This window comes from Anguilla rostrata, chromosome 4, assembly GCF_018555375.3.
Source record: "Anguilla rostrata isolate EN2019 chromosome 4, ASM1855537v3, whole genome shotgun sequence".
Classification (NCBI taxonomy): Eukaryota; Metazoa; Chordata; class Actinopteri; order Anguilliformes; family Anguillidae; genus Anguilla; species Anguilla rostrata.
The window spans coordinates 37,843,933-37,871,874 of NC_057936.1; the positions used below are offsets into that span (position 1 = coordinate 37,843,933).

At 40.3% G+C, this 27,942-nt stretch overlaps 1 protein-coding gene across 1 annotated transcript; it reads left to right on the top strand.

Moving 5' to 3' along the window:
* The first annotated feature begins 1,270 nt into the window (after nucleotides 1-1,270).
* On the top strand, nucleotides 1,271-27,942 carry gad2 (glutamate decarboxylase 2). Its single transcript, XM_064332503.1, has 17 exons — nucleotides 1,271-1,598; nucleotides 1,905-2,299; nucleotides 2,752-2,814; nucleotides 3,000-3,140; nucleotides 3,635-3,868; nucleotides 5,049-5,139; nucleotides 6,641-6,753; nucleotides 7,175-7,290; nucleotides 10,650-10,729; nucleotides 10,835-10,889; nucleotides 12,217-12,333; nucleotides 13,786-13,850; nucleotides 14,614-14,692; nucleotides 14,999-15,148; nucleotides 17,919-18,026; nucleotides 19,575-19,664; nucleotides 24,564-27,942. Exons 2-17 carry the CDS (start codon nucleotides 2,227-2,229, stop codon nucleotides 24,735-24,737), a joined length of 1,749 nt encoding a protein of 582 aa, XP_064188573.1. The 5' UTR covers nucleotides 1,271-1,598; nucleotides 1,905-2,226; the 3' UTR covers nucleotides 24,738-27,942.

Here is a 27,942-nt window from a genome sequence, read left to right on the forward strand (position 1 = left end):
CCTTGAATCCCTAATGGCCTGCCATGCTAAAGGACACTTTCTTTTGTTTTTATCCTTCGGGTATTGTGAGCACTGTTATAAATATCCAGACAGAATAAGATTTGGAGGTACCTGTAATTTTAAACATGAGGTCAATTTTTAATTTCCAGATGCTTACATTGTTATTATTCAAAGAGACGTCTGGGGGTCATGACAACGATAAAAGCCTGCCAATTATAGGCTACAACAAAGAATTCAACTCAGGCAAATTCAGTGCCTGTTTTCAAATGGTTGGTGTGTGTAAACACATTTTCCTTCTTCAACCAACGAAAAGAATATCCTACAAAAATAGTTATGGCAAATTTCACTCGTTTTATAACAGGCCTACTTATATAGCTATGGACTGTTTTTCCATTTTTCCTAAACCTAGGGGCCTTTCAGTTACTGCCCGTCCCTCCATAGTGTACACGGCATCACAATGATAGATGACGCATGCCACTGCAGCTAGAGCGCGAGTCTTATATGGATGAAACCCATTGCCTCAGATGACCCTATTAATAGCACTGTCCTCTTTTTACGTCTCTGTGACAGATTTACTTACATTTGTCTAAACAGCTGTGTAGCCTACTGTTCTTTCTTGTATAATAATTCTCCATTAAGCAATTTCACCGCGCAGCAGAAATTAAATGGCAAAATAGGTGGTGGGTTCAGTTTTTTCCCCCCTTTTAATTGGCAAGGTGGGCGTATTTGAATGTGCGAGCGTGCGTGCGTGTGTTTGTAAGACCATATTTACATATTTCCAATAAACACACAATATATGTAAATCTATCCACGAGCAATAATTATTCCTACACATGGCCTGTTATGCGAATTCTCTGGTCAGAACCTGAAGAAAACCTACCGCAAAAGCATAATTTGATTGCCTTAGTAGCTTAGTCAGTACAATGATATGGGATAACATATTTTTGTTCGACTGTGTGGTTTAACTGGCAGTAAGGATAAAACGGCATGTAGGCCTATAATATTAGGCCTTATTAACGCCACCATTTCAAAAAAATAAAAAAAGAAAGAAAGCCGCCAATTCAAACGAATAAATATGGGCGCAGCACGTAATCAATGTATTAGTTAACGTGACTACTTCAGTTGAGGACCGTAAATTATATTTATCAACTAGCCTATATTTCAAATAGAATCTGTTTATTCGGACCGATGTTTGGCATCCAGGATGAGTGGCGTGTAAACGCGGGCTGACAGAAAAAAAATCCGAATGGCCTTCAGAGTACAATCACTGCAAATGGACTGCAGATTTGAACGCCACGCTTCACGGAGCGCTCAGCTTGAATTGGCACATAGACCTATAAGTTATTACTAATGATGTCTGCGCTGTTAAGTTATTTTTTACTTGAGGGAAGCAATTACGACGGTTGTGGGAAATTCAGCGTTGCTGAGCAGAATAGGCTGTGTGCAACTTTTTAAAAAATCCAGTGGATATCTCCAGCTCCATGCTATTTTCCGAGACAAAGAAGGGGACAACAGTTGTGGATTAGTGGTCACGATTTACGACGTAACCCCTTCTGTCAGGAGATGAATCACACAGAAGATTTATGACGTGAAAATAGGTTAGAACTAGCCTACGATAATCACGAGCCTTTTAAAACTGACGAATTCCATTATAATACCGTGCACTACTTTGCATGGTGGATTAAGAAATTCTCCCAATTACAATTTAAAACTTGCACGTGAAACATTTGCTGTTATTTTTCATTAACATTAGAATAACGCGCTCCCCGTCTAAAGTTCACCAAATAGGCTGTTAAATGCAAGACCGGAAGATAGCTGTCATTCATGCGAATATTTGTGATCCTCTTGAAATGCGCACGTGTGGTTTGGAGTGAGTAATTGCTTTCCCTCCTAAATGCTTGCAGAGCTCAGCGTTTGACTCCCAGACGCTGCGCAGCTTCGTTTTCAGCGTTCTGTGTTCCAACTGTTCGGTACCTGTGGAAGTCCAGCCAGAGAGAGGCAGCTCGCTCTTCACTGAAGACGGAGCCGTGGTTTGTGTTTGCAGTTGTGTGGCCGCCGCGGTTAACACTCAGGTGGATTTCTTATAACTGCCGAGAACTCGAGGGGACAAGATCAGCACCGCGTTTCTGAACAGCTCCCTTTAGCCCTCGGTGTGTTATTTCCCGTCTGGATGGGCGCTATTTGTCTCCGTCTGTGAGTGCTGATAACTGCTGGCGAGTATTTCCAATGGCATCACACGGTTTTTGGTCTCTTGGAGCTGAAAATGCGGGTGACAACAGCAACCAAAGCCCCAGCACACGTAAGTAACGGAGAAAGCATGAAAAGAAATGCAGCAATGGAGATTGTTTAAAGCGTGACCCGTTATGTTAACGTATTATGAGAATAGCTCATTATAACAGGCACATCTGTTACCGTCTGCATATTTTCATGATAACTCATTCAATGTGTTTGTTCTCAAAGCTGACCCATATGGTAAAACTAATGTTTTGTCGATTTTACAAATTTTCATATGTTAGCTTTGCGCAACGTATTTTGGGCGTATTGTCCATGTTTGAGATTCATGCCATAGTTTTCATTCTACGTTTCCGTCCACCCGTTAGCCCAATAAACGATTTTAAACTGAAAAAAAAAAAAATGAACTTACCATTCGTAGCTATTGTCGTTGCTTTGCATTAATTTTATATTTTAGGCAATTGAAATTAATATCTCTCCTTTTTATTTATTTCAACGAATTTTTGTTGCTCTGTTTAGCAAGAGCTTGGTGTCAGGCGGCGGCACAAAAATTTTCAGGAGGCATCGGATCAAAAATATGTGGTATGTTTGACTGAAATAATTTCAGTTGTGCATTTTATGTAGCCAATTGTTTGATGGTCTCACAGTCGGCGAGATAAAACTGTCATTATATTATTCTATATTTCGTACAACTGTGCGCCTGTTAGTACAAAAACAGACTTTTTCGCTCTTTTTATTTGTTTATTTTAACTTCGTATATTGTTTAGCTCTGCTTAATGTTGGAGAGGCCGAGAAACCAGCGGACCCTGCCGTCAAGCAAACCGAGGTTGAGCCAGAGACCTGCAGCTGCAACAAACCTTGCAATTGTTCCAAAACGAATGTTGGTTTCTCAGATCTCTATTCAACAGGTATACACTCGTTCTGTTGTTGCTGCTTTTAATAAAAATGATCTTATAGGCTATAACTGAGATGCGAAATGTACTGCAGACTAACAAAAAAGCTTATCTATTAGACTGCACACTTAAAATAAAAGGGTATATTTTCACGCATGCTGTTTTTTTCCCATTGGGCAGAATTATTAGAACACTAAATAAATAATAGGCTAGTCTTATTATTTGTTGCAAAGATTTGATTCAACGATCTTAGGCAGAGTTTGATGATGTATCCGTCCAATAATATAAAAAATAATTTCTGGCCTTAAATCTTTTTTTTTTTTTTCCAAATGCCTGCGTCCGTAGTTTTAATAAACACTCATTTCAATGTATTTGGCACCTACAATAACGACAGTTAGGCTAAATGCTAATTGCCTGTTGTTCTCAAGGTCGAATGAAGTACATTTAATTTCGAGATAAAGTTTAAACACAAGTCTATCGTACATTTAAATATTTTTTGCATTTTACAGATCTACTTCCCGCTACGAACGGGGACGTTAAGACATTGAATTTTCTTCAAGAGGTTGTGGACATTTTGCTGGCATATATTGTGGAGTCGTTTGACAGGTCAACAAAAGTAATTGATTTTCATTATCCAAATGAATTGCTTCAATCGAACAACTGGGAACTGTCGGACGATCCAGAAACACTGGACGACATTTTACTTACTTGTCGTGCTACTCTGAAATACGCCATAAAAACAGGTAAGCAATGCCTGTTATTTCAGCCACATTCTTACACTGTATCTCAAGGGCCGGGGGTGGTACAGCAATCTTATTTCGTTATTTCGTTTCAACCGACGTGATCGAAGAGTCTGAGTGAAAAAACACAAATAGGCCAAATCGAAATTATATATATACACATATAATTTCGATATACATACGCACACATAGTGTATTTTTTCTTTTCAACTGATGATTAGTTCTATAAACGCATCCGATTTCCTATATCCCATCTGAGTAAAATGTATGCTGCTATTTTACGCATTTCCCCCCGGAGCTGTGCCACTTCTATATTTAATTGAGCTAAGAAAAAGTCAATTCGTTCATTTTCTAGAAATTTTTTTTTTTTAAGGAAACAACGGGCGAGTGTTACTGCCGAGCTCACCCCCTCCGTTACACCTATAAGTGCTCAGTTAAACCTGTTACTTGTGCTAGTGAGGCGTGAAATGATCAGCTGGCTCAACGGGAGTGGAGGCTGGTCCCCTCCTGCAAGGCTGCCTGGTGTTTCGCTATCATAATTAGTCCATATTGAAGAGAAAATGGGAAATGGCAAGGAGCCAATTTATCCTCTGTTAGCCCCCCAAGCCCAACCCCCGTTATTCTTTTCAAAATAGTGCATTTATTATTGTTTTGACCCTTGAAAATCTTACTCTAAGAACCGCCAAATTATTATTATTATTATTATTATTATTATTATTGTTGTTGTTGTTGTTGTTGTTGTTCTTGGTGATGCGAGAACGCATACGAATCTTTGTTTATTATTATTGTCAGAATTGTTATTAAAATTTGTATTGTTATATTTATTTATTTTTTATTAAGCCCAAAGCCCCTCTCCGTCCATGCCCACCCTACCCACCCTACCGCAGCCAAATGTCGAACAACGGCGTGTCGATGCCAGTTACTCGGCGTTTCAAATGTGTTGAAAAGTAATTTCCACATTACATTTTATTTTATTTTAATGGGTGATACAGTTTGTCCAAATCTTGTTGGTTATTTTAAACAGTATGGATTGAACGTGTTGTCTAGGGGTCGAGACAGTAGCCGAGGAGCCAAACAAAATCTCACACCGGAATGGGACAAAAAAAAGAATTGTATGGTTATTCAAACACGGTACTAACTATTTTCTATTACACTTTATTCCTATTTTGATTACTATGTATAGCTCATCCGAGGTACTTCAATCAGCTTTCCACCGGATTAGATATGGTCGGTTTAGCAGCTGACTGGCTAACGTCAACTGCCAACACAAATATGTGAGTATGGTTTGTCTGTATCGTTACCAAAGCTTATTTCCATCGCCATTTTTTCCGTGTCTGCAATCACTGATAGCAGGAGCTTTGCATATACACAATCGAAATGAAATAATCACTGTAAGACAGCGCCGAACATAATGGTTTAATTTCCTGCCCGGATTTCAAGATTAGATGATGAAAAGAGACCATCAATTCAAGTTATTATTTTTTTTAAATGTCGACTTTCGTCAAAAGTCATTTTGAACTAGTGATAGTAACATTTGGAATTTAAAATGATTTTGTATACGTATTTTGTATATTTAGAGAGGGATATATCATTAGCCTATATGTTCAATTAAATAGTTTTTAAAGATATCAATAAGACGTTTGCAATTAATGAGTAGTTATTTTCAATAAAAGTTAAATATTAACATAAATGTAAAACAATATTTTCCATCATGTATATAACATTAATTATCTATCCATATTATTCAGAGAGTAAAAACTGTCATTTCTGTTGTACATTTTGTTTTTGGTATTGTTTATTTATTTATTTACTTATTTACTTGTTTATTTATTGTTTCGTTTTTTGTTTGTTTGTTTTTGTAAATGACCTACATTTTATAAAAGAGAGTGTAGAAGACTGATGTTGAAAATATGGTCGGAAATAGCCGGATATCTCATATTTCCAGTTTTGTCCTGCTACTTCTGTAAAGTCCTTAATAAAATTGTATTTTACAGGCTGCATAAGGTACAAACAATTTATGGGTTTAACGGCAGCCTAAATATCTGTGATCTACAGCCTTCAAGTGAGTCACTAGATGGAACATGTAGCCTCCTCGAACAGAACTGCACATGCCTGTGCTGCCATTTGTCAATCAAATAAGAGCTAGGCAGACCAAAAAAAGTGAGAGAATGCTTGGCCCACGGGCCTTTCTAAACAGCTAGAATCACGGGACTGGCTTCGGGCCATTAAGTGACCATTTATTGAAAGGTTATGCATACAAGTACCTTACTACCAGTGACCAATGACATTAGAGCTTGTAGTGGATTCCATCATTAAAGCAAGAGGAGTCCAACAGTGAGGGCTGGACTGTTCTATGACTGCCTCTGACATTAATGTTGCTAGGTTAAAATTACTCTTGCTATGGTAACATGAATACTGAATATGAGTAGTTATACGGAGTTATGATTTCAACTCAGATGTAAATACAGCCCCAAGATCTGTGTGGATAATGGCAGAAAATAACAGTAGCTTAATAAGAAAATGTCTCTGGGAAGGTCATAACGACCTCTAGGCACTATCTCCACTGAGCAGTGTATCTTGTACCAACTGAGCAAAATTGTTTGTGCCAGTTGACCAGTGTGTTTTGTATTTTGGGGTTTTTAAAAGGTAATTGCAGCCATTTTCTGTCACAAAAGAGAACACAATTTACTGCCTCGGACCCTGTTATTCAGTAAAATTTAATAAAAACTATATGTGTGTTTGTGTGTGTCCCCGCAACCTTGACTTTGGTTTTAGGTTCACCTACGAGGTCGCACCGGTTTTTGTGCTGCTGGAGTACGTGACACTGAAAAAAATGAGGGAGATCATTGGTTGGCCGGAAGGTCGAGGGGATGGAATATTCTCACCAGGTAGGTTTACCTTCAAGGTTTCACATCCTTCAAAGTCTTTTTCCTCAAATGTGGGTTTTCAATGTGCTGCCCCTCATTGTGATTGGCAGCTCTCCTCAGGCAGTGGAACTGGGATATTTCCTTTTTTTTTGGGTCATTAAAATTATTGTCTTTCAGGTACTAAGCATCAACCTAATTTGGACACTTTATGTACTAGTGAAGCTTATTTACAATTTAGTGTAGGCTACAGTGAGATAAGTGTTCCCCATGTTGAAATGCAAGTACAGCACCTAGACTCAAAATATGATCTATTCATAGATAGTGCTTGTAATGCACAGTGAAGCATTATGTGTCCTGTAAATGATTTTAAAAATCAGTATCAAATAGATGGGAGTGAAAGATTTTGACAGGGAGTGATTGAGAGTCGGATGTTCTCCTCTAGGTGGCGCCATCTCTAATATGTATGCAATGCTGCTGGCTCGATTCAAGATGTTTCCTGAAGTGAAGGAGAAAGGAATGTCATCGGTTCCAAGGCTGGCTGCGTTCACATCTGAACACGTAGGAGCCTTTTTTTTTTCTTCTGCTTAAACTCTAAATGTCATATCCAGAGTGTGAACAAGGGGTAGATAATGCTTCTGGATTTTTGGGGATGGGATAGTCTTACACTATTTATTCAGGTAACAGACAGTATTATCCAGGGAAAACATTTTTTTTTATTTTTTAGAAAAATGACCTCACCATTTACACAGCTGAACAATTCAGGTTAAGTACCTGTCTCACAGTCTCTGAAGTGGAGTCCCATGTGGGATTTGGGCCTGTGACTTTCAGGTTATAGGTTATGTCTCATTACCACTGTTGTACTATGCCGCTTTCATTGGAGCGCAAATAAAACCACTCTCAACCAAATGCATCAGAACGATGAGAACCTCAGAGTTGGGAGTCACGTGGGGGTTGGCGTTTCGTATGGTGCCGCTGTTGCAGCTGTAACACAGAGAGTCATTCTGACGCGCCGTTCTGTCGCGTGTGCTAACGGTGACCTGTAAAATTCTGCGGGTGTTTCATCCATCCATCGGTATTTCTAAATCAAATGTCATCGTGTCACTTTGATGTTTTTGCAGCTGATGTGAAGCTAACATGCGGGTCTGGCGTGGGCGAGGACACATAGCTGTCATTTCCTGCCTTTGGGCTCTCGCACACTGCATATACTTCAAAGGCACCATGTGGAAAGCAACCAAATGTGCATTCTGGAAATGTGTGGTGTCCTTGCTGCTGCCATCTTGTTGTCAGATGGTCAAAAATGACTCTTAATTTTTATGGGCATTCGTTACCATCTCACTGTTTATGGAGATTCATATTTTGCCTTTCATGATGCGATGGACACAATTATGCATGGATTAAAGGGATCACTTTTGGAGGGTTTATGATATCATTTATATTTCAGTGTATGTCCTCAATTGGCCCGGTAGTTTTTATGTGCAGTGAAGGGCATTTAAGTTTCAGATAACTTCACTATGGCTGGTATAGGGGCATTCAGGGTTTTGTCATTTAAAGCCTGAGTTTTTAACAGGGAGTCAGTAGACTCCTGGGGGTCCTTGAAGGTACTGTAGGAGATCCCTGGCCATGCTTGATATGCAATCACTATATACAGATTTGGAAAAATGGAAATAAATATATTTTATAAATATATAAAATATGTGAAACATTTTTTTTTTAATATAACCCCTTTTTATCAATATTAATGGTCCTCTGTATGCCTTTGAGTCTAGGTGGGGTCCCAGGTTCAGAAAAGGTTGAAAACCCCTGGTCTAAGGCATGAAAATACTTCACGTAACTGCAAAGCAGCTTGATAGTCACGTTATGTTTTCAGAGGCCCTACATATGAACAGAATCATTTTAGAGGGCTAATTCACAATTCATTTTGTCAATCCCATGGACCGGTGTAGCCATATCGATATAGAAAGCCATGCCACAATTTAATTAAATACAGTGGCCGTAAGTTGCATGTGCATATAGGAAATAGCTCCAGGCAAAAATAAGAGTAAACATAATTTCTTGAAGAATAACCAAGTACTATTATTGATGCCTTACATCACTGAAAAATCCACTTTGGAGTTGTACCACTGTACCACTGATACCAGCTATCATCAGACACCTCCTCAGATACCAATTATCTTCACTGCACACAAAAAAGTGGTCTTGGCACTAAAATTGAATGAATGAATGAATTAATTAATTCATTCATTTTTTTAAAACAGAAAGTGAACCATCCCTTTAATTTATTGCACAGCATGGCATTTGTAATATGAATGTTAGTGTGTTGTAATATTTAGATGTGGTCTCATGTAAGTTGTTTACCTATGCACAGAAGACTGGATTAAAATGTGAGGATTTAAATGAGCTTTGATTTTAAAGTATGTCTTGTCTATTGAGATGTGTATAGGAAATACTGTGTTTAGCTCGATAATGTCCTGTGAAATGGCTCCCTTGGTGTAGATGTAATATTTAAATAAGGTATATGCTACAAAGTGATGGAGCTAAGTAGTTCCAGTACATTGAGCCAAATTAGATTTTGACCCTTCAAGTGTTTAAGACCAGTCCTGGCACAGTGCTGGATGAATTCTAGTCCAGGAGTTCCCAGACTGGATTCCTGTGTATATACTCTTGATATATATATATATATATATAGACACACACACACATTATACAGACAGGTGACACATTAAAGGAAAAACCTGAATAAATGAGTGGAGAAACATAATAAATGCTGATGTTTCCATACAGGTGTACTGCATGATACAGTTAAATGATAAACATCCTATCCTGCTCTGTGGCATGTATAAAAATGCTGAGCAGGCCCAGGTGACCTCAGTTTTGGATCATGATAGCAACAGATCTAAGTGACTTTGTAAGAGTGTTTATTATTGGGGCGCGGATGGCAGGCGCTTCAATCACAAAGAGCCGGTTTGGTGGCCCGTTGTGGCCCAGCACCTTGCTAAGACACTTTATGTTAGTTTTTCCTTTAATTTGTCACCCATACATACATATATATATATATATAAACACTAATTACTGAAAGTGTGGATACCTGGTCACTGAATCATTTTAGGAAAACGAAAAATGGAAAAGACAAAGAAATCAGCCAAACCTGTAGTGCGTCAATAAAGTGAAGGAAAAGTAATGTTTTTAGCAGCCTTAAATGATCAATAAATTAGCTGTTGCAAAAAGCAGTGGTGTACCAGCAGTACACTATGGATGCCCCCTATCTATGCTTTAGACAAGAGGCCTAGACAAGATTCTGGAGAGCCACAGTTTTTTGTTGTTACTTAGTACATTTGATTACACAATGAACTTACCGCCCTGGTTTCTTGGGTTGGAATTGGTTCTGGTGTTCAGACGAAAAGCAGTAGACATTAGGGCTCATTTTCTTGTAGACCAGGGTTACTCAAATCTGGCCCTCAAGGCCAGCAATACTGCAGGCTTCCATTCTTCACCAGGTGAGTGGAATCTTAATGACATTCAGCGAGATTATCCAATCAATGAACTATCAGGAAGACAGGAAAACCAGCACTACTACTGGCCTCAAGGGCCAGATTTGAGTATCGATGTTCTAGACTGTAAGAAATATGCCAAAGCCTAGATGGGCTGAATGACCTGGTGTGTTATATCCTTTATAGGCAAAAAGGAGATGTCAGCACTCTAGAGCCATTTTATGACTGCAATTAAGACCCCTTAGTTGAGGAGCTTGGTCTTTAGCTCATCATGCTAATTGCATCACTTAATGTGACGTGCAGCTGAGGAGGACTGTTCAAAACCCACAACGAACCTGCTTGCATTTATCATCCGTTTATATATGGGGTTATTCACTCATGGCAACGAAGGATGGATAAGTTCTACGTATGCTTTACCATGTTTTTCAGAGTCACTTCTCAATCAAGAAAGGGGCTGCTGCTCTGGGGATTGGCACCGACAGTGTCATTTGCATCAAGGTTGACGAGAGGTAGGTCTGGAGTCATACTAGAAGACATCGCTTTGCTACTGAAACAAAATTATGTGTGTAAATCGGTGAAGCATTAAAGAAATAAAACCCAGTTTCCTTCTCCAGAGGTAAAATGATACCATCGGACCTTGAGAGAAGAATAGTTGAAGCCAAACAAAAGGTAATTCGACCAACGGCAAAAAAAAAAAAAAAACGCACACAGAAGCAGCTTCACCATGTGCATCCTGTCCTGTTCTGCCTTTTACTGCCTCCAGCCATGGTAACAGCATTGCACCATTCTTGGTGACATGTCATCTGAACACATCACTTGTTCTGTGGCATTCGCCATTAATGGATCAGCGTGGAGTGTCTGTTATGCTGCTCTTCGAAATGGCAATTACAATGCATCTGGGGTCCTATGTGTAAAGCCTTTCTGAGTGACGATTCACTCTTAAGTGTGGGGGGAGGAAATGTACTACTACAAGAATAAGAGATAGGTATAAATGTTTTGTTGCTTTAAAGGTACTACTGTATTTCCATAGCACAAATTTAAAAGACCTCATGAGTCTGGCATTGTTCTTATCAACTGGTATTAACTATTGTGGAGTTAAAAATACAGTATGTAATAATAATAATAATAATAATAATAATAATAATAATAATAATAATGAATCTTTCAAGCAAAAGCTTGTTGAAGAGTTCATGCAAAGTCTTTGAAGGGGTACTAAATGACTGATTTGCCATTAGTAGATTTCTATTAGCAGAGCTATAACACAGACAATTAGAGCTCTTAAAGAGTTCCGAATTTGGAAAAGATTCATTGATCTCCCACAAAAAACCAGCGGATGTCCAACAAAGGCAAATTGCATGATCTGCCCAGTTTGCCTGACTTGCCTGCCCTCAGAGTTCAATATTGACAGTAAAAATATAAATCTAGCACTACGTGCTTGGAACAATTACTAGCTAATTAGTATGCATAACCTCTATCATTAGTTGCATACTAGTAAATCACTTTGTGGCTAGCCAGCCAACCAACCTTGCATCCTTTTTTCTGTGGGCTATTTGTCTGTTTATTATAGTGGCCTGCATTTAAATGAAAGCATTTGTTGGAATGCAGAATTTTTTAATAGGAATTGTTCTGCTTTTTTCACACCATGCTTGCTGTTTTTCTAGAATTTACTCTTTCAGTTAAATGTTGCTTAAATAGCATTCCATAAATATTGACAAGGAAACCACTGAACTTTGAGCCCTTGTATTTTGGTTCAATTTTTTCCTCAGCAGGTTGAATTCACAGATTTACAAAGTGGAGTACAACTGACTCTCGCTGAACCACTTTATTTTCACCTTTAAAAGCACTCCTTATATAACAGAAGAACCCTTAACTTTTCAAACAGCTGGGCCTCATTCTCCCAGAATCCCCTCAGTCACGGCCTGAATGCCAGCCTGGGATCAGGCAGGGCTTTGTTCCATTAGCGTTAGTACGACAGCGTCTCTCTCCCCTCCCACAGGGCCATGTGCCATTTTTCGTCAGCGCCACCGCCGGCACCACCGTGTACGGAGCCTTCGACCCCCTCATCGCCATCGCCGACATTTGCCAGAAGCACAGCGTGTGGATGCATGTGGACGTGAGTTTCACCGGGGGTCAGTGGTATGCGAGGCGCCATGTTGCATGCAGCTGTTAGCTGCGCACTGCGTGTCCTCTGAAAGCCTCAGGAATATCTCTGAGGTGTGAGTACAGCTCTGGTTAAGTCAAGTAATGAAGTTGTTTGGTAAAGCCTTCTCTGCGTAGACCAGACAGCAGGCTGGGAGAGATCAATTAAGGCACTGGCGTTTCACGGGTGTGCTGGTGATATTGCGCCACCTGGGTGTTCGGACCACAAGCACACAAGCACGGTGGATTGCAGTGTGCTCAATATACTCAAATCTGCTCATTTTGTTTGGTTCCCCTTCACCAGTTTCATCTGACCTAAATGCACAGGGGCTGGTGATTTCCCTCAGTGCAGATTAACAAAACTGGAGCAGAGCTCATAAACCCTTCTCTCCAAATTACCCATCATTCCTCTATCACCACGTTTGCAATCTTTCTCCAAGGGAGTGCCTATTAAAGGAGTAGTCACGCTGTGGCATGAAAGGTGGCTCTGGCAGAGGAGGGAAGTGGGTCATCATCACCTCTCCCATATTTTTTAAAAGCCAACAGGATCATACCTCAGAATCATGTATATAAAAGATGCCAACATTTTAAAACGAGAGTCTGTGTGGCCAAGCTCTCAAAATATCATAGTTTCAAACTATTCTATATTGAATGGTGCAATAGGAACATCTGAACTGGGATGTGGTCTTGTTGAGAGAAACAGAGAAACAGTGCCGGCTTTCTGACTTGGCTCGATGTATTCTTTCCATCTGTTTGGAATTCACAAATAAGAATCAGCTGCCCATGGAATTTGCAGTGATGTCTGTTGTAAAGATATCTTTGTCTTTGGTTTTTAAGAAATATTTTGGGATCAGGTTCAGTCCTGAGCAGTTGGTTTACAGTTTTGTAGCGATGATCTAAAAAACCAAAAGACCAAAATCCTTTTCTCCCATGCTCCATTAATTAAATCGGTGAAGTCTCTTGCAGTTTTCAATTAATTTCTAAAAGCAATGGGTTATAAAGACATATTATTTTACACATCAACAGTTTATTTCTTTCGACTTGGTGAACCAGCGCTCTGGGTATAAAATCAGTCAGATCAGTGCTGACGACAGCAGAAAGTGTGTGGAAAACTTGAAGGGGGTGTGGCTTTTAAAGAGTGGTCTCAGAAGGCCCTGTGAAGGGTCAGTGGGTGGGAAATGTACTTGGTGGGTAATGTGCAGGGAACTTGAAGGGCAAAGGTTTCTTAACTGTGCAGGGCTACTGCACGTGCAGACTTGTGTTGAAGCCCAGCACTAAAAGACCTTATTCAACAAATCAACAAATCATTGTTTTCAAGTCAAGACCTTGATTTGTCGAGTCAGGTACTTTATTACTGGGCTAGAGCAAAAGCCATACTTGTACAGCCCCCTTTCAGCGGCGCTCTTACCCGTAAATGTGTCTGCAGGGAGCCTGGGGAGGAAGTCTGCTCATGTCTCGCAAGCACAGGTGGAAACTTAATGGAGTCGAAAGGTCAGTGTATAAAATTCAGCACTTTTTGAGTGTGTGTTGCTGTGTCTCTGTGTTTGTGACCCTCATCTGTAGACCTCAAGATATGTGCAGTAAGGCACATGCATGCGCTTGTGTGTGTGTGTGTGTGTCTGTGTGTGTGTGTTTGGAATATGTACAGTAAGTAGTTTTTGGGGGAAAAAACATGTAAAAGGCAGTTTCCAAAATCCAAATGACAGGAAATAAGGTGTACTCAACCCAACTGTAGGAAACTCTTCCACATTCATCAATGGGAAAACCAAGAAGGGAAAAATAAATCTGCATGACTGTCAATTTTCTAATGGTGTTTGATGAAAAGGCTGTATCCAGAATTTATGACTCCCGTAAGAGATTTTATATTAAATAGCAGTCCAGCAACCACAAAAAGTGTAGCAAAGCAGCCAGTGCAGTATTCAGGGAAATGGGTGACATTAACACAAAGTCATGCCACTTTTGTCATACAAAAGAACCACCTCAAACAGTCAACACATTAAGTGCTTCAAAATATAAAAACTGCTCAAACTCACCCAAACCCCAGAATTCACTGCTCAACTCTTCTTCTTCCTGCCGATGAGGTCACAGGAAGCACATGCTCAAAATAAAACATAAAAGTGTGTTTGAGATGTATTAGATCATTCTCACTTTGCAGGACCCTGAAAGGCTTTAAATAAACATTTTATTTCTTAATTTCAAGAATTATATATTTTAAGCATTTTTCATATGTTTTGTGTTCATGACCTTTTTGCAGAGCCAACTCAGTAACATGGAACCCCCATAAGATGATGTCTGTGCCCTTGCAGTGCTCAGCCCTCCTGGTCAGAGAAGAGGTGAGCGAGGAGCCTCTGACATCTTCAGGACATTCATTTAAAACATGGACGCTTCTGAGCGAGTGTTAATAAGTAATGTGTCTTTTTGACCCAACGATACAAGCCATTTTTTTTACCTAACATCACTCAATCAAAAGTATCAGCATTTAAAAAGAAGATAAAAATTCAAGCCTCACAGCAGTTAGCTTGAACCTGGGCCATCTCAAGCTTAGTGAAGATCTTTGTCCAGAAGAAAAGCTTGTGTCTTGTATTAATAGGGACAACATGTCATGCTCCAGCATCTGTTTTTCCCCCGGCTTTCCACAGGGCCTGATGCAGAGCTGCAACCAGATGCATGCCTGCTACCTTTTCCAGACGGACAAGCACTATGACCTCTCCTACGACACCGGGGACAAGGCACTGCAGTGCGGCCGCCACGTTGACATCTTTAAACTGTGGCTTATGTGGAGGGCTAAGGTGGGCACAGCGCAATTAAATACTGGTGTTTGACTGACAATGGGAGCTTCGACTCCTCCAGGTTCCACTGCAGACGTTGAAGAGGACAGCAGAAATGAAATGAAATGTCTCAAAGTGTATTTAATTTAGAACAGAGGTGTGATACTCCAGGTGTTGTTCAGTACCAGATATTCGTTTATTCATTTATTCATTTATTCATTTAATTTGTTTATTGGTTAAAGAATCCACACTCCGTGTTGCCAAGGCTTTACTTAGCTGCTGATTGAAAGGAAACCGCAAAAAACCTGCCGACATTGCGGCACCCTGGGGCTTGAATTTGACACCCTTGATTTAGGGGGCTCCCTGGGGGCACTTCGAGTAAAGCGTTAGCTAAAGCATGTTGAATAATGTACTCCGTGGCCTAGAACCAAATTCCGTCTCCGGCAGTGTCCCGTGCCAGGGGTCCCATTTGGCGATGAACAACGGGCCGTATCGTTCCCCCGGGAGGGAATGCTTAATTTGTCACGATTCCCGTGGTTGATCGGGTTCTCGCAGCACGCACGCACAGGACGTGCTTTCAGTCTAATAACGCGATGAATGTTCAGCTCAGACGGCGAACCGCAAAGCAAAAAGAAGCCGGCAGGATGCACTTCGAAGAGCACGTACGCTAGCTTGTGCTCTCCTGAAATGACTGAAGAAGATGAGGCAATGGGCCAGGCCAGCCATGTTAAAAAAACAAGGTGTTCTCACTAAAAACACACAAAAAGTATGTATTTTGATTAGTCTTCATTTAAGACCTTATATCATACAAAAATGATGTATGTTGACTTGCTAACATTAAATCTTCAATATGTTGATGGGCGCCTATAAATGCATGTGTATGCTCATCATAACCATCAAATTATGGTTCCTAGGTGGGCTAAACAATCTGTTCTCATCATCAGCATTCATAGTCCTTATTTGTGCTGTTTGTATTTCTATGAGAGTGTATCCCTATTAGTGCAGATACACTGCTGGTCTGATTGTAGACACAAGGCTTTTGCAATGCTGCCATTGCATGGTGCAGGGATGGATCCAGACTCCTGGCTTTTCCACTTTTTAAAAACCCAAACATGATCCATGGGTGGTGCTCCTGCCCAGAGAAAACAAAGCTTCTCTTCACCTCACCTGACAGCGTTGTTTAATGTAGTCAGTCTAGATCAGCCGCTATCAGGTTTGATTCATGCTGTCTGACAGTGGAGAACCAAGGTAATTGCTTATATTACAATGTGAACTGGCAGCAACCCACAGTGCAAGGCCAGGGTTTTTTTTCTTCTTTTGCTTACAGAGCCTTCAACTTGCAGATGTAAGCAAAGGCTGATCTTTATGTCTGCCCCGAGAACGAATGTATTTTTCCCTTACATTTAACGACACCCTTCATACTGACAGAATGAAGCATTTTTGTTGACTGTGAATTATTAATGCAAATAATAATAATGCATGGACTCAGAGACCCTTGGAGTGATGATGGCTAATACTGATTTTTTTTTTAACTGGCTGCACTCCAGAAAGTAAGCAAAATAACAAATCTAACACAGACAGGCTGAAAGGCCCGTTCTTACTACATGGGAATGGTCTCTGTGGAAGCTCTTCATTGGTAGATTATGAAGTGCATGTGGTCCAACCAACATATTAGAAGCCTAGAATTTGTGCATGCCTTATGAAACAAAATAATGTAATAGATTGTTGATTATGATTGTTAATATGTAACAATATTTTTGTGAAGTCAAAAGGTCTTGCTTCTGAATAAGTGGCAATAACCTTAACCCCTTTTTTAAATTTGTGACATAATTGATGATTTTGTGAAGGCTTTTCAGTAATTGTTAATGATAAGTCATAGTCTCTTGAGCCACATTTTAAGTTTGATGGCAGAGTGGACTTGAACACAAACAATGGAAAATAAACGGGCCATCAATTTCAAGGTTTTGAATTTCCGCTAACAGGCGGGTTTAAATATTAAATATTATTTTGATGTTCAGAGCTGGATTTCTCTTTCCCAGGGCCCCCTGGGACATGACAGTCCTCCATGCTGGCCTACCAAAATTGCCAGCCTTTCTATTTATGCTTTTAATTGATACTAAAAGGCAGGGCCGGCCCGACCCAATAAACAAAGTAAACATTTGTTTAGGGCCCCGCGGTTCGGGGCCCCCTCCCTCCAAGATATATATAAAATATTTTTAATAAATAATTGCGTTCCCTATAACAATGGCTTTTTCATTCATATAAATATATTCATTCATATAAATATAATTCTATTGGTGCCAGATCTTGCTGGCTGGGGCTTGGGGGGTGGTTTTCGATCGAAACAGAGGGCCCCATATAGTATTTTTGTTTAGGGCCCCCAAAAACCTTGGGCCGGCCCTGCTAAAAGGCAGAGGAAATTGAGGCTTTGTTCCCACCCAGTTCTAAGATGTAGGACCAGCTGAGTTTCTCACCTCAATTTAATTTGAAAAAATATAATAAAAAAAAACTTCAATGCCACTTTATTCAGTGAACTGTTTTTGTGAACTAGCACCTGTCATCTGTGGCATAAAACATGGATCTGAGGTTTAAATACATGTAGAAATACAAAAATATATTTCTCTCCCATTTTGATTATAGGCATGCAACACATCTATGGTGACCAGAACAAAACAAAAGAAGAGTTGCAAAGAAAACTGTGGCTAGTCCAGCTTAGTGCTTTGTACTTTCCTGTTTTTAAAAAGCTATTCATTGCTCATTCCAATACTGACCACTTGTTTTCCATTACCAGGGCACTATTGGGTTTGAGGCTCAAATTGACAAATGCTTGGAGCTTTCAGAGTACCTGTACAATAAGATCAAGGACAGAGAGGGGTACGAGATGGTGTTCAATGGAAAAGTAAGTGATCTGCCCACCTTTTATCTCAAGTCATATTTTCTGTGTTTTTCTTGTTAAGGAATGGCAATTAAACAGATCATGTTTTCCCCGTACTTCTGTGAAAGAGATGACTTGCTATTTGTGTGCATTGCTGTACATTTTAGCTTTGAAAGCATTTATTTGCCACATGCTTAATTTCAGCATCAGTGTTTACTGGCAACATGTATTGCATTACTTAGAGTCAGGGTGATGAGATGTCTGTTACTGTGTGCTGTTGTTACAGTGAGTTCTAATTATTTAATTCATATAATGTACATATAACATGATTGACGGGAATTACAAAGAGCTATCACGTCAACAGCCATCTTTCGCACCTAATGCAGCCGAAAGCAAAATTCTGAATTCAGCAACAGTGTAATGAGACCTCGTGCCTCCTTGTCCCTGCAGATTGCATTCTTGTACTACATTATGACAATGTTCTTAATGGTTTTTTCAGGGGCTGCCGTGCATATGTGTTCTGTGCGACAGGCCAATTAAGTGTTTGATCCCGTAATAAATGATCCAATTTATTTTGTAAATTGACCTTTGTCCTTGCCTAAAAGGACATTTTAAGGGGCTAAACATGTATACATTTTCACCAGCTCCCCTTTCCCACATTTTATAATTTATGATGCTGCTATAGATGTCGGTGACAGCAACAGACGTCATCGAGGATAAGGACGTATAGCTTTTAATGGGTTTTCTCCTTGGGCCAAAAGTCCTGGGTGCCCGAATTCCACATGTGCAGAGCGGGCTTGCAGAGAGAGCATAATGTACCATAATCAAAGCGGCGAATGGAACGAGGCCCGCCTGGCCCCATCCCAGGTGCTTCAACAGCTGTGCGAGTCAGGGGGTAAAATCGAAGCACAAAGCCATTCAGAGCCTCGCAGAAAAACAGAGGCTCGCAAGCAGCACCAGCCAACGGTCCATAATTAATACTTTGCGCTACCAAATGGGGCTAACGTTAAAGTGGCCCCTGGCGCCAACGCACAGAGCTCAGCTTGCTTTTGAAAACGTTTATGTTTGAACAAGCAGCCCACCCAGTACCGAGGGCTCTGAAAGCGTAGGAGTCCTTTGTTTTAGCACATGAGATGTCGGCACAAGGTGCATTTTAGCCTTGCAAACAGCTGCCTGTCATATCGTAGATAGAACATATTTCTTTGCTGAAATTCTCAGCATAAACAATTCATGTACGCCGTTTAATAGTTTGGTGCCCTCAGTAAGGTGCTTGTGTAATTATGTGTTTGTGTGTGAATGTTTATATCTGTGTGTGTGTGTGTGTGTGTGTGTGTGGTGTGCATGTGTGTCTGTGTATGCCTGTGTGTGTATGTTTGTGCACGCGTTTGTGTGTGCGTGCGTGTGTGTGTGTGTGTTTGTGGTGTGTATGGGTGTCTATGCATGTCTGAGCGTGTGCTTTCAAGCGTGTGCTTTCATGCTTGATATAATGGTAAAAACATTTGACAATGAATAATGAGCAGGAGTTGTGAATTATAATTGATAAACCCCCTTATTCTGTTCACCTCCCTCCAGCCACAGCACACCAACGTGTGTTTCTGGTACCTTCCGCCTGGCGTTCGCTATTTGGAGGACAAAGAGGAGCGGCAGAAGCGGCTGCATAAGGTGAGAGCTCCTTTTTCGTGTTTATCTTCAGCTATTTTTGCGGGAATAGCTGTGCAGGACTCCACCCCCCCCCCCCCCCCCACCCCCCCCCCCGAATGCACTGTACCGCCATGCAAAAAGCACCCACCTGGCCTTAACGTTGGATAAAATGGAGCAAAACAAAGACAATTTGCCGAGATGCGACCGTTAGGATTTTGCAGAAGGCATGGGAAATGAAAAGACACATTATCATGGGGGTGGGGGCTGGGGGTTGGTGCAGTTCATGAATTCAATCATTTGATATTGGCTGTTCTGATGGCAGCCACTCAGAAGCGCCGGTGCCCAAAGAAGCAGGCAGGCTCTAATCAGCAATTAGGAGAACAGACGTGCGTATGCGTGCCAGCCATACAAAGAGCTTTCTCTTTCTCTTCGCTTCTCTCTCCCTCTCTCTCCCCCTCTCTCTCTCTCTCTCTCCCCCACCCCCAACCCTCCACACCAGACAAGGAACCCAAAAATAGGCGGTCATGCGTTACCTGTTTCAGAGACACCTAATGCGCAGGTCCCTGGAGCGTCTGCCACCCATTTCCAGGCACTGCAGTAACCCCGCTAATCATGCCCGTGATCAGCATGGTTAAACAGGGCCAAACAAAGCGCTTAATCAAGGAAACACTGGCTGCTTTTCACATATTATTGTTTTCAACCACAAGCAGAGAAAATTGGAATCTCTAAATGGAATTGTTTAATGGACTGACGAAGATAGGATACCAAAAAAACGCCTTTTTTTCATTTTGAAATTTTCAACTGATAATTTTGCACAAGAACAAGAACACCTCTAATATGTACAAAAATGTGCTGTAATTGAATAGTGATGAAAGCTGAAGACAGCCTTCCATATAAGAATATGTCATGTTTGCTCAGTGGGGGTTGAAATATCACTTTGCTGAGCGCAGAAAACATCACACACGGCAAATATAAGTTTATTTTAAACCATATATATATATATATATATATATACACATATATATTTAATGTTCCTGTGCTTTCAGAACCTATAGTGACTCACACAGAAAAAAGCTACCTTTTTATGGAAAGAGGTCCTGTTTGTCACAAATGTAAGGATGAAATCATTTGCTGACATAAATGTTGCAAAATATAAAATACCTGTATTTTTTTATGATAGAATATTAAAATAAAAAGTGAAATATTTCCTTTAGTTCTATCTATACATGCGCCACATTTGAAAAGCATGTTGGGATGTTATTTGAAACATGAAAATTGAGTTTTACTTAAAGTTACAAGCTTGAAGATTTCAGTTTCGTTCTCTTTGGGGGTACCAATGGCGAGAAGCGGTAATTGCAGGTGTGTTTTTGGACCTCACTTCCCATAGATCCAACCGGATCCAACCAGTGTCACCTGTGTGACGTCAGTCAGTTGGCACCTGGGCCACGCCAACTATTACACTTATTATTTACTGAATAAAAAATGGTTGTTATAAAAGTAACGTTATGTACACACTCATTCATTGTCTAACATTAGGCTAACTTAAGCTGTCTTTACACTGCCGAGCCGGGTTAAAATGCTGTAGCAGACCTGGGCTAGAATTAGTGATGATCAATTTCCACAAACGTTCTTTATCCACCTTTTGCTCGGTATGAACATCTTTACACTGCAGAGAAGAATTAACGGGATTCGCTGTGGCTCGTGCAATTATATATCTCGTGCATCATCATCCTGAATGATTGTTGTGTGATATTTTTGAAACAACTGCCTTGGTTCTGGTTTTGCTAGCTAAACTGTTCGAGAATAAAGCTGAGCTGGGTGTTAAATTGGCAATCAGAATAAGAATAAAACAAAAACAAAGGAGATTTCATCAAAAAAGGGCATCAAGGCTGAATGAGCATATGAGGAAGCGTAATAAAATAATAACAACGCTAATCCATACTGCCGTATTCTTTTATTTAGTTTTCTCCGGCTTGCCATCTTTACACAGAAATCAGACTCTGCTCCACCTATACCCCGGCTTATATATTGATGAACTTGATGGCAATGTGAATAACGGTAACGTTAAGGCCAGTTAAGATCAATGATTCGCAACGAGATGAAACGGTTTTAGAATGTTGCAGAGAAAATTGCAGCGGTGTGAACTTGTTAGTTGCAGAGCCTCTGAAGCCGTTGCCTAGGGTCTCAAAAGACCCACCTTGTCAAATCGCCAAGTGCAGTTTTAGAACGTTTACAATCAGGCATCTTGGAATTTTGCAAGTTGCATCCAGTCTCGTTGCGAATCATTGATCTGAACTGGCCTTTAGTTAGCTACATTGCAACGCTGCAACAAGGTAGCATTGCATTCGAGAGACAGTTTGCGAGGTCTGTACCGGTCGGTAGCATTAGCTAGCGTTTTTTCTAATTGTTAGCTGACATTCGATTGTGTTAATTACATTAGCTAGCTAGCTAACGCAATGTTACTCGATATGAGAGATGGATACTGTGCGCAACATTGTCTAAACTAATGTTGCCTTTATTGACATGGTCCGGTAGCTAGCGTTAGCTGTGCAAATAGCTATGCAATTTAGTAACGTTACACTGTCATCAAATGTAATACGAAATGTACATCAACAAATAATATGACCTCTCATGTTACACAAAAACTTATTAGGGTTCCATACCCCCCCCCCCCCCTTTAACGCCAGCACACGGAAAAAACAGTACGCGCTTACACACAAGTGAGTTGAGAGCAAGCCGTTGCGTTAGCTCCGCCACCTTCTCGACAGCCATGTGGTGATGGAAGCGTCACTAGCATCGTTGGAATTTTCCAAGTGTCAGTCCAGACATAATAATATATAATATATATATATAATAATAATAATAATAGTATTAAAATATATATAGGTCAATCACCATTTGTTACCTAATTAGTAGATAGTGACTTACGACTTTTTATTAATGAACTAGATAGTACTTTAAGTTTATTAATATGATATGAGTAGATAAAATTTTTTTATGAAACAAGACCAGGTTAAAACCTAGTATGGCTGAGAACGTCACATCACAAATGCGTGTAACTTATGATCAGTCATCAGTCATCAAAACATTTGGTGTTGCTAGCCCCGCTGTTGCGGTCCAGCCAAAAATGTATATCATTTCTGGGTTCTTCTATGCTATTGCAAACACACACCAAACGAATGGCTCTTATGAGACTGACTAGATGGTGGTACATTTCATTTCATTTATTTTCTCAAGCATGCAGCCTATGTTCTTTTTCAAGAAGGAACATATGGACTCCAAAACGACTAAGTCAATACAAGGCCCTCGCCTTAACTGCTGGCTGGTTCCTGTAGCCATCACAGATTCAAGCCCCATCTGAGTCATTTTATGACTATGACCAGGAGTCTGAAATTGTGTGACTTTGTTATTCCAGGGGTAGGTTGAGTTTATATTGGCCATGGGTACTCGGGTTACTACTGTATTTGTTCAACAACCAACCAGCCACCTACATTCAAAGGCTTTCCTGTAGTACTGTGTGGCCTGTGGTGTGGAAAATTATGGCACTGTCATTGGTTTCAGTTATAGTGCTTGTTGCATGTGATGTAAACAGTGTATTAGTAACCTAACAGACTCAATTAAGTCCAAAATGGCAAAGAAAAAAAAAAGAAAGAAGAATTTTGACTATACCATTTCAGTTTAATTGATAGTTGTGGTATGATGGATATATTTAAATGGTAAATGGACTGCATTTATATAGCGCTTTTATCCAAAGCGCTTTACAATTGATACCTCTCATTCACCAGAGCATTTAGGGGTTAGGTGTCTTGCTCAGGGACACTTCGACACGCCCAGGGTGGGGCTCGAATCGGCAACCCTCCGACTGCCAGACAACCGCTCTTACCTCCTGAGCTATGTCGCCCCAATGTCGTTTATTTATCTGCTTGATGTCTGCTCATTTGTAGTAAAATAGATTTCTGCTGACAGGATGTGAGCACTCCCTTATTTAAGAAAATCTCTTATTTTGAATGAAAAATAAAACTGTTTCGGAAAGCCTAGTTTTCAGAAGACTCACATCCAGAATATATTCTCGAGTCTTATATCTTATAGATTTTTTGGAGAGAAAGAAAAAATAGTCGTTTAGAGTGGTTTAGGGAGTGTTTGTCAGCAAAGAAGTATGTCCCAATAAATAAAACCTTCTATTTATTTCCAGTCAGTGGTAAAGTCACTAGAGAGGGAATCATCTTCAGCGAGCTTCACAGAGTCATTTCTGCTTGGACAGTGGTGAAGTTGACAGTTGTAGTTGAGTTAAAGATACACTTGGGAAATAGTGGCTTAATTATTTGCTGTGCCAGAGAGCCAGTCATGCTAACTTTAAATGAAATAATTGAAAAAGCCTCCGAATATAAAAGGGAAGATGCAAATTCAGCACAAATTAATTACCTTGCTGTGCGCCTTAACTTTTTTGTGGCTGTTTAACTGATGACCCACCTTGATTTAATTATCACGTTGGTTGTTGCATGTGACTGCAAGAAATTGCCATTCCTCCCAGAAAATTTTATTCAGCTTATTTGCAGATAATACCCCCAGTGAAAGCATTGCACATAAGAAACTGGAACAGTTTGATAGTGGGAGAAAGCATCCCAGTACTGGGCTGTCTGATTGTTTCTCTAAACCAAAAAACTCATTCTTTGGATATGCTGTATGTCATCACTCAGTTGTCAATCCCTGTAACAGTTAAGTGCTACACGGGTCTTAATGTTACTTCAAAGAGTGGACTGATTGTACTATAAAATGGAGGGTAGGCTACCTCTCCATTTTTAAAAGCCCTTATGTATTTGGGGTTGATAGTGAGAACATAACCTGGAGATTCCCAGAAAGATTACCATTCCCATAAAGGAAGCCTTAAAGAACACAGAAATCCTGTTTTTCTATCTGCAGGTTGCCCCTGTCATCAAGGCCAGGATGATGGAGTATGGAACCACCATGGTGAGCTACCAGCCACAAGGAGACAAGGTCAACTTCTTCCGCATGGTGATCTCCAATCCAGCAGCCACTTTGGAGGACATTGACTTCCTCATCGAGGAGATCGAACGACTCGGACAAGACCTTTAAGGCTACTCGGCCAAAACATATCAGACCTTTCCTTTAGACAAATGAAATGTTTGTTGTGAATGTACCAGTATTTCATTTTCTTTCCCTCAAAATGCTACATATAAATATATATAAATATATAAGTTATATTAGACCAATGTATATTTCCGTATAGTAGTGTTGGTGTGAACAACATTGTCCAAAGCCCTGTTAAAATGCTTCTGTCTGCCTTTCGTGTCTAGATTAGAGCATTAGATGTGTCTTCATCCGTACAGTATTTAAATATTATATTCTGTATAGGACATGATTTGCTCCATGTTGGTGCAATAGATGAGAAAACCAAACTAGACTTAATATTCCTTCTAATTCTGATCTAACTCTTAAAGCTGAAACATCACGCTAGGCATATAGTAGGTTTAAGAGGGCGTTTCAACTTACCTCAACTCAATTCACTGCCTTTACATAAGCAATCTCTCTGTAGAGGTTCAGGTTCAATCTTAAAGCAATCCCCCGCTGAGCTGGCTGGGCTGTATTGTAAAGAAAAATGTCAGCGGACAAGAAGAACCCTGTCAAATGTAACACTTTAAAAGCAATCGACTGGTGCCCCAGATTTTCCTGTTTCCACAGGTTCTGACCCTTTCTGACCACCATTTAAGAAACTGTCACTTATGGCAGGAAACCTCTTGAAAGAATCAGACAAGCAGGAGTCCTTTGCAGTTTGAAGGTAATATTACAACATTACATCATATTACAACCAGATTTCACAAATGTTTGCAAAGCTTTTGGTAAACACTTTGCAAGCAAAATGTCAGTTGTCGCTCAGACAAATGCGCCTCCAGTCCTCCAGTTTGTTTTTCTATCTGCAAGTGGCTCTTTTTTCCTTGTGTGTGTGAAAGTTGCCATTGTGATTCTTCGTTCTTTGAAAGCAGCAGCTAAATCTTGCCGAAATGAGGCACATCCCGCCAATCCGGCCCCCGGGGATCGATAATTGGCCACTGCCTATCTTCTCAAAGGTACAGGAAGCCTTATCACATAGATATAATGTCCTGCTGTCAAATCGCTTGCTGACGCACATCAGACCCCCTAAAGAAAGGAGGGGAAAAACTGCCAGTTGAAAAAGAGGTTCTGGCTGTTGCCCCCTTCGTTGATTCCCTGAACTCTGCGAGGGGGTTCTTGGAGATTGAACTGCGAAAGATTTATCATGCTTTGGAAGAGGTTTGGCTCTTTGCCCGACATGCAGCAGAAAGCCAACTTTACTGGCACTAAAACAAAGGGGTGAGATGAACACCCTCTGTTGCCATTATCACATTTATATTTGATGTCAAGCAGTATAGCACACTAGGTCAAGCAGTGTGAGCTTCACCATCGGAATCCACAATTATTGCTTGAAAATTATGTTTTAAAAGCACAACTGATCTTATATGGTAATGGTATTCTCACTTGGCTTGTACTAGCTTCTGACTGCATATTGTAAATAGGATTTTCAAAATGTTCCTGACTAATTACATATCCAAGTCATATACATCCAGTGTATATACAAGAGAATACCAGAGACTATTTGCGAAGTACTGATAATTATTTTTCTCTATTCTATATAAATACCTAAGTTTTATTTCCACTGTTAGTAATGCTTTAGTGCGTGTTAAATACTTGAAATGGCAAAAAATATAGCATATTTTCAATCGTACAGCGCAAGTTCAGGGATTGGCTTTACTCTTGGGAACTGAAAATGTTGGAAGCTTCTGGTGTTTTCAGTTAACTGACAATTTTTGCTTTGAAAACAGTATGTGGGGATATGTACGACTGTGTGACAGGTTTCAAATGAATATGCAAAGTCATGTCTAATCTGAGCCCTGTATTTTTTGTGTATAAGTGATGTACTTGATGGTACTGTATGCGCCAAACTTTCATGGGCCAAAAGTGTTTTTTTGTGCATTTGTAACTGTGTTGCCTTAGTTTCAATTGCCGGTGTAGTCTAGTTCTCCTCAAACTTGAGGCTGTGCACTTTAGAGTGAGATGTTTTGCGTACGATGCCTGAGTATGTGCAATGTCCCATGGTTGTTTCATAGTTTGTTGTATAAACTGTGATTGGTATAAAAAAGAAGTCCGAATGTGTCGCCACTTCTGTGTCCATTGAAGGTCTAAGCCTGGGTTTAAGCTGAAGCCTTGCGTGTTTGTCGTTCAGTTGCTTTTTGTATTCTGCTGGTGTAATCGGTAGATGCGATAAATCTGCTTTGTTACCTGTGCGTGCAGTCGCTGTGGCAAAAAAAAATCTCCCTCCTGCTTTCGTTCTCCAAAAGTAGTTGCATTTGGTTCCGTCTTAAATTAGTAAGCACACTGTGAGCCGGTTAACTTTGGCACTTCATTCGCAAAAGAGAGAGAGTGGGGAAACTAACTGACATAAACATGACATCAGCCATCTTTGTTTTTCTGCTGCTGCTACTAGATTTGCTTATTTTGCACTTGCATGATTGCCTTGCCTTCCAGTTTAGGATATAATCCCTTTAGCCGCAATAGTAATAACTCTTCTTAGTTTTAGCAAATTGCGTAGCCAATAGCATGATCGCATAGGGTGGCAGAGCACCACCATAGCTTCTTTGTGACTTATTCCTGTGATGTTCCACCCAGATAGCATGTATTGGTGTGGCTTCCCTGCCAATGGCCTGCTCTGCGCTAGCTGACTTCCCCTCTTACTCTTTAGCTCTCTGTGTCTCTCTCTTATCAGCTTCAGCTTTGAAAGTAGACTGTGTGGGTCTTAGATGTGCTCTTTATTTCGGCAACTTTAAATATTTTTATTGAACCTCTTGAGCCTTGCTCTCGTAGCCATAAAACCCTTTCAAAGCAGACATTTCATTGCTGCCTTCAAGCACGTTTTCAGGACGCCAGCCATTTCCCAGACATCTGGGGTTTTTTGGGGAGGCAAAATTACAAACCTTGTTGCACAGAGGCAATATCAATTGTGACAATTCAATGTGTGTTGGCTATCTTGATGTAACATGTACGGGAGCTCATTAGGACCAAAATAAAGTCATGTCAGTAAATGTTGATGAAAGTTCTTGTTTTCTGAGTCACTGTGTTAAACTTGAATCAGACTATGACCTGGTATTTGTGAGGTGACATCAATGACAAGTGTGACATGCAGGCCCCTACATGCAGTGGTACTTTGATATTCTTGAAACGTGTGTATTGTATTGGGGGAAAAAATTGAATAAATATTCTTGCCAAA

Coding starts and splice junctions, on each gene's coding strand:
- gad2 (XM_064332503.1), top strand. CDS start 2,227: ATGGCATCACACGGTTTTTGGTCTCTTGGAGCTGAAAATGCGGGTGAC. Junction 2,300..2,751: donor CAACCAAAGCCCCAGCACAC/GTAAGTAACGGA, acceptor TGCTCTGTTTAG/CAAGAGCTTGGTGTCAGGCG. Junction 13,851..14,613: donor AAACTTAATGGAGTCGAAAG/GTCAGTGTATAA, acceptor ACCTTTTTGCAG/AGCCAACTCAGTAACATGGA.